We start from the raw sequence: 16,601 nt of genomic DNA on the forward strand, positions 1-16,601 counted from the left end.
AATGCAACTGCTTCATAATTAAGTCACTATAGTTAGTAAGCATGAAATGCCCCTTTAAAAGTTCCTGTGTTAAATATAGTTAGTAACCCTTTCATTAGATCTATTTCTACAAGAATTTTCAATATGTGACTAAAATGATGTGCGCCATCTGGATTAACTGTACACCTGTCTAATGCAAACACATAATTTTTGAATAAAAAAATGTTATTGAGAATTTTAGTTAATGCAGCAAAAAAATCTTTACAATTTAGGGGCGTTACAAAAGCTGCTCATAAAAAGAGCCATATGGGTGTTGGGTAATTAGCCCTGAGGATTCCTGTGTAATCAAGGGATGAAACACGTGTTGGCTTAATCACGTAATGTCACACACTTACGTTTAGATTTAGAGTTTTGTCGGTAAAGACCCGCGGTGCTAACGGGCCTTTTTTTTCCAGCGCTCCCTTAAGACAACGCTGGTATTACGAGTTGTCTGAATGGCTGCGTTAGCCTCAGAAAAGTGAGCGTTGAGCATAATTTAGCTCCACTTCAACCCTCAATACCAGCGTTGCTTACGGTTACAGTAGCGGTAAGCTGGAAAAACGTGCTCATGCACGATATCCCCATAGGAAACAATGGGGCTGAGTTGGCTGCAAAAAAACCTTAAACCTGCAAAAAAGCACCTAACACCCTAACATGAACCCTGAGTCTAAACACCCCTAACCTTACACTTATTAACCCCTAATCTGCCGCCCCCGCTATCGCTGACACCTACATTATATTATTAACCCCTAATCTGCCGCTCTGGACACCGCTGCCACCTACATTATACCTATGAACCCCTAATCTGCTGTCCCTAACATCGCCGACACCTATATTATATTTATTACCCCCTAATCTGCCCCCCCCAACATCGCCGCCACCTACCTACACTTATTAACCCCTAATCTGCCGACCGGACATCGCCGCCACTATAATAAATGTATTAATCCCTAAACCGCCGCACTCCCGCCTCACAAACACTATAATACATTGTATTAACCCCCTAATCTGCCCTCCCTAACATCGCCGCCACCTACCTACAATTATTATCCCCTAATCTCCCGCCCCCAACGTCGCCGCTACTATAATAAAGTTATTAACCCCTAAACCTAAGTCTAACCCTAACCCTAACACCCCCCTAAGTTAAATATAATTTAAATAAAATGAAATACATTTACTATAATTAAATAAATTATTACTATTTAAAACTAAATACTTACCTATAAATGAAACCCTAATATAGCTACAATATAACTAATAGTTACATTGTAGCTATTTTAGGATTTATATTTATTTTACAGGCAACTTTGTATTTATTTTAACTAGGTACAATAGCTATTATATAGTTATTAACTATTTAATAGCTACCAAGTTAAAATAATTACAAAATTACCTGTAAAATAAATCCTAACCTAAGTTACAAATACACCTAACACTACACTACCAATAAATTAAATAAATAAATTACCTACAATTAGCTAAACTAAAATACAATTAAATAAACTAAACTATAATACAAAAAACCCCCACTAAATTACAGAAAATAAAAAAATTACAAGACGTTTAAACTAATTGCACCTAATCTAAGCCCCCTAATAAAATAAAAAAGCCCCCCAAATAATAAAATGCCCTACCCTATCCTAAATTACAAAGTAATCAGCTCTTTTACCAGCCCTTAAAAGGGCTTTTTGCGGGGCATTGCCCCAAAGTAATCAGCTCTTTTACCTGTAAAAAAAAATACAATACCCCCCAACATTAGAACCCACCACCCACATACCCCTACTCTAAAACCCACCCAAACCCCCCTTAAAAAAACCTAACACTAACCCCCTGAAGATCTCCCTACCTTGAGTCGTCTTCACTCAGCCAAGCCGAATTCTTCCTCCAAGCGGGGCAGAAGAGGTCCTCCATCCAATTGAAAAGTTCATCCAAGCGGGGCAGAAGAGGTCTTCCATCCGATTGAAGTGTTCATCCAAGCAGCATCTTCTATCTTCATCCATCCGGAGCGGAGCGGCAGCATCCTGAAGACCTCCGACGCGGAACATCCATCCTGGCTGATGACTTCCCGACAAATGACAGTTCCTTTAAATGACGTCATCCAAGATGGCGTCCCTCGAATTCCGATTGGCTGATAGGATTCTATCAGCCAATCGGAATTAAGGTAGGAAAAATCTGATTGGCTGATTCAATCAGCCAATCAGATTGAAGTTCAATCCGATTGTCTGATTGGATCAGCCAATCAGATTAACCTTGCATTCTATTGGCTGTTCCGATCAGCCAAAAGAATGCGAGGTCAATCCGATTGGCTGATTGGATCAGCCAACTGGATTGAACTTCAATCTGATTGGCTGATTGAATCAGCCAATCAGATTTTTCCTACCTTAATTCCGATTGGCTGATAGAATCCTATCAGCCAATCGGAATTCGAGGGACGCCATCTTGGATGACGTCATTTAAAGGAACCGTCATTCGTCGGGAAGTCGTCGGCCAGGATGGATGTTCCGCGTCGGAGGTCTTCAGGATGCTGCCGCTCCACTCCGGATGGATGAAGATAGAAGATGCCGCTTCGATGAACACTTCAATCGGATGGAAGACCTCTTCTGCCCCGCATGGATGAAGAATACGGCTCGGCTGAGTGAAGACGACTCAAGGTAGGGAGATCTTCTGGGGGTTAGGGTGGGTTTTAGAGTAGGGGTAAGTGGGTGGTGGGTTGTAATGTTGGGGGGGTATTGTATTTTTTTTTACAGGTAAAAGAGCTGATTACTATGTAATTTAGGATAGGGTAGGGCATTTTATTATTTTGGGGGGCTTTTTTATTTTATTAGGGGGCTTAGATTAGGTGTAATTAGTTTAAACTTCTTGTAATTTTTTTATTTTCTGTAATTTAGTGGGGGGGTGTTTGTATTATAGTTTAGTTTATTTAATTGTATTTTAGTTTAGCTAATTGTAGGTAATTTATTTAATTAATTTATTGATAGTGTAGTGTTAGGTGTATTTGTAACTTAGGTTAGGATTTATTTTACAGGTAATTTTGTAATTATTTTAACTAGGTAGCTATTAAATAGTTAACTATTGTACCTAGTTAAAATAAATACAAAGTTGCCTGTAAAATAAATATAAATTCTAAAATAGCTACAATGTAACTATTAGTTATATTGTAGCTATATTAGGGTTTATTTTATAGGTAAGTATTTAGTTTTAAATAGAAATAATTAATTTAATTATAGTAAATTTATTTTGTTTCATTTAAATTATATTTAACTTAGGGGGGTTTAGGGTTAGCGTTAGACTTAGGTTTAGGGTTAACAACTTTATTATAGTAGTGGTGACGTTGGGGGCGGGAGATTAGGGGTTAATAATTGTAGGTAGGTGGCGGCGATGTTAGGGAGGGCAGATTAGGGGTTAATACAATTTATTATAGTGTTTGCAAGGCGGAGTGTGGCGGTTTAGGGGTTAATACATAATTTATAGTGGCGGCGATGTGCGGTCGGCAGATTAGGGGTTAATAAGTAGGTAGGTGGCGGCGACGTTGGGGGGTCAGATTAGGGGTTAATAAATATAATATAGGTGTCGCCGATGTTAGGGACAGCAGATTAGGGGTTCATAGCTATAATGTAGGTTGCGGCGATGTCCGGAGCGGCAGATTAGGAGTTACATTTTTTTTATTATAGTGTTTGCGATGTGGGGGGGGCCTCAGTTTAGGGGTTCATAGGTAGTTTATGGGTGTTAGTGTACTTTATAGCACTGTAGTTAAGAGCTTTATGTTCCGGCGTTAGCCCATAAAACTCTTAACTACTGACTTTTTTTTGCGGTTAGAGTCTTGTCGGTAGAGGCTCTACCGCTCACTTCTTCCAAGACTCGTAATACCAGCGTTAGGCAAATCCCATTAAAAAGATAGGATACGCAATTGACGTAAGGGGATTTGCGGTAGCCTCGAGTCGCAGAAAGAAAGTGAGCGGTGGACCCTTTCCTGCCTAACTCTAAATACTAGCGGGTGTTAAAAAGCAGCGTTAGGACCCCTTAACGCTGCTATTTAACCCTAACGCAGAACTCTAAATCTAGCCGTTAGTGTTTGGTCTGTTGGAGAAAGGCTGAATGGAGAAAGGCTGAATGAGCTTGAGAAGTTCTGCACAAGACTGCACTGTTTCTTGGAAATTTCACGTGGATACAGAAGTCTTTGAGGTTTCCCCAGCACCTAGGTATGTGAGTGGAGAAATCCTTACCATTGTGTGCAGCTGTTTTGGGGAATAACCCTGTTCACTGGAGAATTGGTGACTGTTTCCTTCTTGAAAAAGTAACATTGTTGCTAAACTGTTGCTTACAATACATGCAACACTTTGGAAGTAAGCTTATTGCTTTGTCTGCACACAGCATTACATATATGCACATTGGTATACTGGACTATACACCTGCTACAACTTTAACATCATTTGTGCATATGACAGCTATGGAAGCCTTTGCTGTATTATAAAAAAAAAAGTGTGCATTCTACCATCTTTTAAGCTTTCTTTGTTGCTTAAAAAGGAACTTTTGTTTCTGGATATACAATCTATCATTTGTAGTTATCATTGGATAACTTTATCTTTCCAGTGGATTGATTCATGGACAAAATTAAGTGCAAAGCCCATCTCTGATTATAATATTCAAGTACATTGTCTTGTACACTTAGCAAATAACGTTTAATTACTAAGCATATTGTTTAAATGTTGTTCAGGTATACTCTGATACGTATTTACATATGCTGCATGCTAAGGGGCAATTAAAAAAAACTGCATAGATCCTTTTTCTATCCATGACAACAATTTCCTTCCTTAAAAGTTGGGGCTGTCCTCTGGTAAGGTGTTGCAAAGTTTTTTGATTATTCCTTTCTCCTATGAACACTTAGTAACGTCACAGTACTGCTTTTAAATGAGAAGTCTGCATTCATTGTATATATAGTATTGTAAACTTAAAAATATGGTTGATTACAATATTACATTGATTTAGTAATGGATAGTGTTGAACAGTTTCTTTTGTGAGAGAGTGTCTCTATATTGGATTATTTGCCATTAAGGCATTGCAAAAATCTATAAGCTAAATCAATAAAAAGTTAAGAGTGCTTGATTCCCTGTCTTTTTTATGATAAGTGGATCTCACTATCATTTTCTTTCTTTAAAGTTTTTTGAAAAACGATTTATTTACATAATCATGCTAAAGAACAGTATACACTAGCTTATAACTATTTATATTAGTACATTAAAAAATGCTATATTATATTGTCAGCTTGATCTTCTGTGCATAATATAGAAACTTAGAAGTTCATTAATAGAAATATTTTTTCTCTGTAGCTTATGGGGTACAAGTCCAGTGTCTAGTGCTTTGCCTATTAGAGAGGATGAGTTACTCCTTAGAACAGTAGGGTAATGAGCATTGCATATTAAACTGTGAATTGGAATAATACATTATGTAGTGAAAGTAGGACGAAAATACAGATCTAATTATAATATAAAATATAAATGTAATGACCCGTGCAGCAACATTTTATAATTTGTGAGTGGTATAATTCATAATCAGCTATCTACAAAGTGTGTGCATTATATTGTTCTTATTTATTAAAGGGATTCCTACCCTCATGTGTTTTCCTCTTGTAGAGAACAGTATCTTATAGTTTTTTTGTATTCTTTACAGAACTCTTCAATCCACCATTAATTACAAATTATTCTACCCAAACTATAATCGATTTGAAGTGGAGACAACCATATACTGTGTATAATGCAGCTAAGACGTGCTTTGAATATGAGATTCAAATAAATACTACAAAACTGGTAAGTACAATAAAACAGAAAAGAATGAAAAACAGAGGCGCCACCATGGCCTAATATCGCCAGTACAGGTAAAATGAGCAGCAATATGAGAATGTGAATACTCACAAACATAAAGCACCCCACTGGTGCTAGTAGAGCAGACTGACACTTCTCAGTGGTTCAGCACACTGTATCCAAAGCGCAGAGACAGTCAGGAATCCTCTGACACTCCAATGTATATGTGCCTATGGATAGAGGAAAAAGCAACACGACATGGCCCAATATCATCAGGACAAGGGGAAAATAATACCAATTGCTTGCACTTACAAGATGGTGGGCACCTGCAGGTGCAATCTCAGCAAACTGGAGCCAAAACGTCGCCCAGTAGACTTAAAACAGCAATCCTCAACAGGAACCAGGATCAACGATATAATTTATCACAGGAGGTAAAAAAAATACACACAATAGCAAGTGTATAAAAGTATAAAAAGTCTTTATTAACACAGCAACTAGTTTCTCAGCATACTCAGGGATGTTTCATCAGGCTATGACAAACATTATAAAACACTTGCTATTTAACAGAAATCTAAAAACAAATGGGCTATTGTGATTGGATAATCAATTAGCAGAAACACAATTGGCAAAAAAACCCACACCTAACTACAATCACTACAAGGTGTGGGTTTTTTTGCCAATTGTGTTTCTGCTAATTGATTATCCAATCACAATAGCCCATTTGTTTTTAGATTTCTGTTAAATAGCAAGTGTTTTATAATGTTTGTCATAACCTGATGAAACAGCCCTGAGTAGGCTGAGAAACTAGTTGCTGTGTTAATAAAGACTTTTTATACTTTTATACACTTGCTATTGTGTGTATTTTTTTCACCTCCTGTGATAAATTATATCGTTGATCCTGGTTCCTGTTGAGGATTGCTGTTTTAAGTCTACTGGGCGACGTTTTGGCTCCAGTTTGCTGAGATTGCACCTGCAGGTGCCCACCATCTTGTAAGTGCAAGCAATTGGTATTATTTTCCCCTTGTCCTGATGATATTGGGCCATGTCGTGTTGCTTTTTCCTCTATCCATAGGCACATATACATTGGAGTGTCAGAGGATTCCTGACTGTCTCTGCGCTTTGGATACAGTGTGCTGAACCACTGAGAAGTGTCAGTCTGCTCTACTAGCACCAGTGGGGTGCTTTATGTTTGTGAGTATTCACATTCTCATATTGCTGCTCATTTTACCTGTACTGGCGATATTAGGCCATGGTGGCGCCTCTGTTTTTTATTCTTTTCTAGATTCCACACTACAGGATAGCCATCCTTTGACAGAGTGCAGCCTCAAACATCTAGGAACTGTCATTACCCTGGACTCATAGACTTTCACATTATCATTATTTGGTTTTGAATTGGTTTTAATATTTTTTCCAATCTATGTTTATATTCTAGTAATATATATATATATATAGTTTTTTACTATTATTTTCAGTATTGTGGTTACTTACTTATGTCCACATTTTAGATTTTTTAGGGTTTTATTTATAGTTTTATTATTGTTGCTATTATCATATTTTTAGATTTAGGCCATTTTTTTTCAGTTTTTTTCTGTTGAGACATTACAAGCACTACCATATCACCTATTATATTGGAACTGAGGAAGCGCCCCCTAAGGGCGTGGTGTGTCCACTGAGTACACACCACTCTCTCCATACATACTAAAGTACAATAAAACTGCAGACTCAGTATATGCCTTCAGTTGTGGAAATAAAACAGTCATATACTATTTAGTTATGTCCATTATTGTTGATATTTGATGTCGAGGTAGATATAATCGGCTAGATTACGAATTGTGCGTTAGGGTAAAAAAGCAGCGTTAAAAGGTCCTAACGCTGCTTTTTTACGCCCGCTGGTATTACGAGTCTTGCAGGTTTAGGGGCACCGCACACTTTTTAAGCCTTACCGCAAACCGACTTACGTAAACTTCGTAAAGTCTTTTTTCTATGGGAATTCCATAAAACCGGTATTACGAGTCTGTTCTGGGAGGCCAAAAAGTGAGCGGTACACCCTTTACCTCCAAGATCCCTAACGCATTTTTAAGTCAGTAGTTATGAGTTTTACACTACAATGCCGTAACATAAAACTCATAACTAAAGTGCTAAAAAGTACACTAACACAGATAAATTACCTATTAACCCCTAAACCTACATTATACTTATTAACCCCTAATCTTCCGTTCCGGACATCGCCTCAACCTACAGTATATTTATTAACCCCTAATCTGCTGCCCCCAACATCGCCCCCACCTACCTACATTTATTAACCCCTAATCTGCCGTCCTGAACGTCGCCAACACTATTCTAAATGTATTAACCCCTAAACCTAAGTCTAACCCTAACACCCCCTAACTTAAATATAGTTTAAATTAATATAAATAAAATTCCTATCATTAACTACATTATTCTTATTTAAAACTAAATACTTACCTATAAAATAAACCCTAAGATAGCTACAATATAACTAATAGTTACATTGCATCTAGCTTAGGGTTTATTTTTATTTTACAGGCAAGTTTGTATTTATTTTAACTAGGCAGAATAGTTATTAAATAGTTATTAACTATTTAATAACTACCTAGCTAAAATAAATACAAATTTACCTGTAAAATAAAACCTAACCCAAGTTACAATAACACCTAACCTTACACTATAATTAAATAAATTCCCTACATTAAATACAATTAAATACATTAAAATAAATTAGCTAAATCACAAAAAAAACCCCACTAAATTACAGAAAGAAAAAAAAATTACAGATCTTTTTTTTTTTTTTTTTAAATAGTTTTTATTTTTATAAAGATATGTTAAATACATAAACAGTAATATAGTTGACACAATGATTCCAAATAATTACTATTAACAGTAGGTCTATTACAATAATGGTGTTTCAGCGAACTCAGTCCATATTTCGCCATGCCCCCAAGCTCATAGGCTAGGTAGGGTCTTATGTTCTCAGTTATCATCAAGATAAAGATGTTTATGTGCAATGGCAATGTTAAACTGTGACAACAGAAAACAACAAGCGTGAAACAGATATAACAATAGAACACCAAAATTAGCATGTAATATATAAACATATTTCAAACAAATAGTATTAAAATCAGTAAATATTTCAGCATCTGCAATCGACCAGTAATTACTGATCGAAAAGAGACCCTTGATTTTCCATGGTATCGCTGAGTGAAGAAAGAGAGACAGAAGAGAGAGCAAAAAGAGGAGGAGAAAGAGAATAATAATAAAAAAAGGGGGGTAGAGGGAGAAGGGGGAAGTAGAGGGTGGTGAGGGAAAGGGAGCAGCCATAGGGACATAATTGATACAGGATATGTCCCTATGGTACAAAGTATTTTTCTAGTCTATGATGTTATAAAATGAAGTCAACAGGAAGATTCATGTGGGGCTGTAGTCCCAGACTAAGATTTGGAGGTCTTTGGAGCCATGTATATGGGAAACATATGCTTCCATTGATTTAATATATCACAAAGTATCTACAACCAATTCCCAGAGCGGTGAGGCTGTCTGAAGCCACATTTGGGCTATAGATAACTTGATTGCAAGAAATAGATACATACAGAACAGTTTTTGTGGGAGAGTTAAGTTCACGGGTAGGATGTGAAATAAGCCTACACTTGGTGTAATCGGTATTTGGATGTTTTTCGCATTGCAGTGCTGGATTGCTTTCTGCCATAAAGGAGTAATTATCGGGCAAGTCCACCATATGTGTAGTGGGGTGCCTAGCGCATCGCAGCCTCTCCAACATATGGGAGAATTAGTATGTGAGATTTTGAATAAGCGGACAGGTGTCATGTGCCATTGTAGTAATATTTTGAGAAACCACTCATAAAGAGTAATGCAGTGGACCGCTTTTTTGGTTAGTTGAATTGCCGATATCCATAGTAAAGGCTCATGGGTCATTTCCAGGGAAGATTCCCAGTGTTTCACCGGTGGAGACTTAGGAAAGATTGGGGGATGCAAGATATCCTGGTAAAAGGACGAGAGCAACTTTTTGTGTGAGATTTTTGAATCCCATCTCATTTCCCACTTCGTTTTAGGTCTTAGCGGGCCCCTATCAAAGCCCCCACGACCAATTCAAAATGTAGGGCGGGTTATATCTCCAAAGAAAGGCATGGTATGCGATTAACTGGGTACCTTCATAAAGGTCTACAATACTAGTGATGCCTAAGTCAGACCAGAGAGATGGGTGAGTATCTGGTACTGCAAGAAGTAACCCCTTTATCTTGTGGGATGGGGACGGATGTGGAGCAAATGTGGACAAGTTATGGATCTTGTCCCAAAATTTCAGATTCAAGGCTATAATGGAATTTAGTAATAGAGCTTGTGGCCTGGAATGTTTAGGGAGCCAAATCAAGTCCTCAAGGGAATATCCCGGTGGGAATGAGGCCTGCTCTATCTCTGCCCATCTACTTTGCGTAGATGTACCCCATTGTGTCACTTGAGACAGCTGAGCAGCCTTGTGATAGTAGAGTATGTTAGGGGCAGCTGCACCTCCGGACAGTATAGGTTGCTGCAAGGTACTAGTGGCAATTCTAGGGGCTTTATTACGCCAAATAAATTTATTGCACTGTTGTTGAAATTTGCGGATCAAGGACTTAGGAATTGGGATAGGTAAATATCTAAAAATATAGGTCAATTTGGGGAGGAGACTCATCTTGAAGGCCTCTATTTGTCCCATCCAGGACAGCGATGGAACATTCCAAGCCTCCATGGACGCTATGAAAATTACAGATATTTAAACTAATTACACCTAATCTAATAGCTCTATCAAAATAAAAAAGCCCCCCCCCCAAATAAAAAAAACCCTAGCCTAAACAAAATTACCAATAGCCCTTAAAAGGGCCTTTTGCGGGACATTGCCCGAAATAAATCAGCTCTTTTTCCTGTAAAAAAAAAAAAACCCCAACAGTAAAACCCACAACCCACACAACCAACCCCCCATATAAAATACTAACTAAAAAAACCTAAGCTCCCCATTGCCCTGAAAAGGGCATTTGTATGGGCATTGCCCTTTTATGGGCATTTAGCTCTATTGCAGCCCAAAGTCCCTAATCTAAAAAATAAAACCCACCCAATACACCCTTAAAAAAATCCTAACACTAACCCCAGAAGATTCACTTACCGGGAGAAGTCTTCATCCAATCGGCAAGATTTCCTCAACGAAGCCTGCAGAAGTGGTCCTCCAGACGGACAGAAGTGGTCCTCTAGATGGGCAGAAGTCTTCATCCAGACGGCATCTTCTATCTTCATCTTTCCGGCGTGGAGCGGGTCCATCTTCAAGACATCCGACACAGAGCATCTTCTTCTTTCGACGGCTTCTTCATAATGAATATTAATTTAAGTGACGTCATCCAAGATGGCGTCCCTTAGATTAAGGTAGAAAAAATCCTATTGGCTGATCCAATCAGCCAATAGGATTGAGCTTGCATTCTATTGGCTGATTGGAACAACCAATAGAATGCCAGCTCAATCCTATTTGCTGATTGCATGTTTGTTTGTTTTTTGTGATTTAGCTAATTTAATTTATTAATATATTTAATGTAGGGAATTTATTTACTTATAGTGTAGTGTTAGGTGTTAGTGTAACTCAGGTTAGGTTTTATTTTACAGGTAAATTTGTATTTATTTTAGCTAGGTAGTTATTAAATAGTTAATAACTATTTAATAACTAGTCTACCTAGTTAAAATAAATACAAACTTGCCTGTAAAATAAAAATTAACCCTAAGATAGCTACAATGTAACTATTATTATAATTATTGTAGCTCGTTTAGGGTTTATTTTATAGGTAAGTATTTAGTTTTAAATAGGAATAATGTAGTGAATGATAGGAATATTTTTTATATTCATTTAAATTATATTTAAGTTAGGGGGCGTTAGGGGTTAATAAATTTAATATAGTGGGGGCGGCAGATTAGGGGTTAATAAGTGTAGGTAGGTTGCGGCGATATTGGGGGTGGCAGATTAGGGGTTAATAAAAAATAATGTAGGTGTTGGTGATGTTGGGGGCAGCAGATTAAGGGTTAATAAATATAATGTAGGTGTCAGCGATGTCAGGGGTGTCAGAGTAGGGGTTAATACGTGTAAGATTAGGGGTGTTTAGACTCAGGGTTCATGTTAGGGTGTTAGGTGTAAACATGAAATGTGTTTCCCCATAGGAATCAATGGGGCTGCGTTACTGAGTTTTACGCTGCTTTTTGGCAGGTGTTAGACTTTTTCTCAGCCGGCTCTCCCCATTGATGTCTATGGGGAAATCGTGCAGAGCACGTATGACCAGCTCACCGCTGACTTAAGCAGCGCTGGTATTGGAGTGCGGTATGGAGCTAAATTTTGCTCTACGCTCAGTTCTTGCCTTTTAACGCCGGGTTTATAAAAACCCGTAATACCAGCACTGTAGGAAAGTGAGCGGTGAGAAAAAACTGCTCGTTAGCACCGCACAGCTCATAACGAAAAACTTGTAATCTGGCCGATTGTTTGCTAGTGCTCTGCTCTTTGTCTGCATTTTAAAGGCAGTGGAAAGAATATGCCTAACAAGCCACTAGAAGGCAAGATAAATACACTTAAATAAAAAGAGAGAAGCGCTCAACCTGGGAACGAACAAAAGCTTAATAGCTTGTCCTATGGCTAGTTACCACCCAAGAAGCTGCCTCTTTTTGCTCAACATGTGCCTTTCACAGAGAAGAACTTTCCTGAAGCATATCAGTCTGATCCTGACTTAACAGTACAGTCCAGCCCTGAAATACCAGGCAATCCCTCTCTGAACGAGCAAAACCCTAGATGTACAGATATATATATATATATATATATATATTCCAAATAGATGCACTCCATAAAACAATGTTCATCAGTGCCACGATGCTGTATAATGGATCCAAATAGTTTAGCAAAAATAAGCACTCAGTCCTGGGAGGCCAAAAAGTGAGCGGTACACCCTACCCTGTCAAGAGTCCTAACGCATTTAAAAGTCAGAAGATATGAGTTTTATGGTACAACGCCGTAATACAAAACTCATAACTAAAGTGCTAAAAAGTACACTAACACCCATAAACTACCTATTAACTCCTAAACCGAGGCCCTCCTGCATCGCAAACACAATAATAAAAATTTTAACCCCTAATCTGCCGCTCCGAACACCGCCGCCACCTACATTATATGTATGAACCCCTAATCTGCTGCCCCCAACATTGCCGCCACCTACATTATATTTATTAACCCCTAATCTGCCACCCCCGACAGCTACATTATAATTAACCCCTAATATGTCGCTCCGGACACCGCCGCCACCTACATTATATGTATTAACCCCTAATCTGCTGCCCCCAACATCGCCGACACCTACATACTATTTATTAACCCCGAATCTGCCGCCCCCAATGTCGCCGCAACCTACCAACATTTATTAACCCCTAATCTGCTGCCCCCAACATTGCCGCCACTATATTAAAGTTATTAACCCCTAAACCTAAGTCTAACCCTAACCCTAACACCCCCTAACTTAAATATAATTACAATAAATCTAAAAACATATTACTATAATTAACTAAATTATTCCGATTTAAAACTAAATACTTACCTATAAAATAAACCCTAAGCTAGCTACAATATAACTAATAGTTACATTGGCCTCTATGTATGAAGCCGTCTACTTTCCTGCATTCGCCGGCCCAATACGCTCGCCTAAGCTCACCTACCATCGCCAACGTGGACCTGAATACGTTCACCAAAGTTATCAAGAAAGCTGTCAAGAAGCCGCGCACTAAGTACGGCGCGATGAGAAGCTGACTGTTGTTAACTGACAGTCATCGATCTCGCTGCTCATTGGCTTCTTCGCAGCTTTCTTGCTAGCCAGTCACTAAGCACCTACACCATACTATACTGTTTTACCCCCTAAACCGCCGCTCCCGGAGCCCCCTGCAACTGAATAAAGTTATTAACCCCTACCTAGCTAAAATAAATTCGAAATTACCTGTAAAATAAATCCTAACCTAAGTTACAATTACACCTAACACTACACTATCATTAAATTAATTAAATTAATTAACTAAAATTACCTAAAATTAAATAAACTAAACTATAGTGCAAAAACAAACAAACACTAAAAAAAAATTACAAGAAGTTTAAACTTAGGTTAGGATTCATTTTACAGGTAATTTTGTATTTATTTTAGCTAGGTAGCTAATAAATAGTTATTAACTATTTAATAGCTATTGTACCTAGTTAAAATAAATACAAAAATGCCTGTAAAATAAAAATAAATCCTAAAATAGCTACAATATAATTATTAATTATATTGTAGCTATCTTAGGGTTTATTTTACAGGTAAGTATTTAGTTTTAAATAGGAATAATTTAGTTAATAATAGTAAGTTTAATTTAGATTAAAATAATATTAAAGTTATGGGGGTGTTAGTGTTAGACTTAGGTTTAGGGGTTAATAAGTTTAATATAGGTGGGGCAGGATAGGGGTTAATAAGTTTAATATAGGTGGCGGCGGGGTCCGGGAGCGGCGGTTTAGGGGTTATAAATTTAAATTAGGTTCAGCGTGGTCCGGCAGCGGCGGTTTAGGGGTTAAACATTTAATTTAGTTGCGTTGGGGTCCAGGAGTGGCGGTTTAGGGGTTAATATATTTATTATAGTGCAGCGGGGTCCAGGAGCGGCGGTTTAGGGGTTAATAAGTTTATTATAGTGGGGCGGGGTCCAGGAGCGGTGGTTTAGGGGGTAATAAATTTATTTAGGTGGCGGCGGTGTAGGGGGGGCAGATTAGGGGTGTTTAGACTCGGGGTACATGTTAGTGTGTTAGGTGCAGACATCTCCCATCGAAATCAATGGGATATCGGGCAGTAGCGAACATGAGCTTTCGCTGCTGTCAGTCTTCCCATAGATTCCTATAGGATCCGCCGCCTCCAGGGCGGCGGATTGAAAACCAGGTACACTGGGTCAGAAAAGTGCCGAGCGTACCTGCTAGTTAATTGATAACTAGCAAAAGTAGTCAGATTGTGCCTTGCGTTCGGCACATCTGTAGTGACATAAGAATCGATCTGTGTCGGACTGAGACTGGCGGATCGTAGCTTACGTCACTAGATTCTACTTTTGCCGGTCTCTAGCCTTTGATAACTAAGGCGAATCAGCCTCACCACAAATACGCTGTGGAATTCCAGCATATTTGCGGTTGACGGCTTGATAACTAGAGGCCATTGTATCTAGCTTAGGGTTTATTTTTATTTTACAGACAAGTTTGTATTTATTTTAACTAGGTAGAATAGTTATTAAATAGTTATTAACAATTTAATAACTACCTAGCTTAAATAAAGACAAATTTACCTGTAAAATAAAACCTAACCTAAGTTACACTAACACTACACTACAATTAAATAAATTAACTAAATTAAATACAATTACCTATTAAATACAATTACTTATTAAATAGCTGATAGAATTCCATCAGCCAATCAGAATCTAAGGGACGACATCTTGGATGACGCCACTTAAAGGTACCTTGATTCAGCTTTAGTCGTCGGATGAAGAGGATGCTCCGCGTCGGATGTCTTGAAGATGGACCCGCTCCACACCGGATGGATGAAGATAGAAGATGCCGTCTGGATGAAGACTTCTGCCCGTCTGGAGGACCACTTCGCCCGGCTTGGATGAAGACTTCTCCCGGCTTCATTGAGGACTTCGGCCCGGCTTGGATGAAGACTTCTCCCGGTAAGTCGATCTTCAGAGGGTTAGTGTTTTTTTAAGGGTGTATTGGGTGGGTTTTATTTTTAGGTTAGGGACTTTGGGCTGCAATAGAGCTAACTGCCCTTTTAAAGGCAATGCCCATCCAAATGCCCTTTTCAGGACAATGAGGAGCTAAGGTTTTTTTAGATAGTATTCTATTTGGGGGGTTGGTTGTGTGGGTGGTGGGTTTTACTGTTGGGGGGGTTGTTTGTATTTTTTTTTACAGGTAAAAGAGCTGATTACTTCGGGGAAATGCCCCACAAAAGGCCCTTTTAAGGGGTATTGGTAGTTTAGTTTAGGCTAGGTTTTTTTTTATTTTGGGGGGGCTTTTTTTATTTTAATAGGGCTATTAGATTAGGTGTAATTAGTTTAAATATCTGTCATTTGTACTTTAGCTAAGTTAATTTAATTTAGGTAATTGTATTTAATTTAGTTAATGTATTTAATTATAGTGTAGTGTTAGGTGTTAGTGTAACTTAGGTTAGGTTTTATTTTACAGGTAATTTTTTTTTTTTTTTAGCTAGGTAGTTATTAAATAGTTAATAACTATTCTACCTAGTTAAAATAAATACAAACTTGCCTGTAAAATAAAAATAAACCCTAAGATAGCTACAATGTAACTATTAGTTATATTGTAGTTAGCTTAGGGTTTATTTTACAGGTACGTATTTAGTTTTAAATAGGAATGATTTAGTTAATGATAGTAATTTTTATTTAGATTTATTGTAATTATATTTAAGTTAGGGGGTGTTAGGGTTAGACTTAGGTTTAGTGGTTAATAACTTTAATATAGTGGTGGTGACGTTGGGGGCAGCAGATTAGGGGTTAATAAATGTAGGTAGGTTGCGGTGACATTGGGGGTGGCAGATTAGGGGTTAATAAATATAATGTAGGTGTTGGCGATGTTGGGGGCAGCAAATTAGGGGTTAATACATATAATGTAGGTGGTGGCGGTGTCCGGAGCGGCAGATTAGGGGTTAATAATTATAATGTAGGTGTCCACGATGTCTGGGGTGG

At 38.0% G+C, this 16,601-nt stretch overlaps 1 protein-coding gene across 1 annotated transcript in view; it reads left to right on the forward strand.

The window, feature by feature from the left end:
* Positions 1–16,601, forward strand: part of LOC128653241 (granulocyte-macrophage colony-stimulating factor receptor subunit alpha) — a 184,348-nt gene that overhangs the window by 128,738 nt on the left and 39,009 nt on the right. Inside the window, exon 6 of the mRNA XM_053706426.1 lies at positions 5,686–5,822. Coding sequence (XP_053562401.1) covers positions 5,686–5,822 — 137 coding nt within the window. The remainder of the gene's footprint in view (positions 1–5,685; positions 5,823–16,601) is intronic.

The sequence above is a fragment of the Bombina bombina genome, chromosome 3 (assembly GCF_027579735.1).
Source record: "Bombina bombina isolate aBomBom1 chromosome 3, aBomBom1.pri, whole genome shotgun sequence".
In the NCBI taxonomy this organism is placed as follows: Eukaryota; Metazoa; Chordata; class Amphibia; order Anura; family Bombinatoridae; genus Bombina; species Bombina bombina.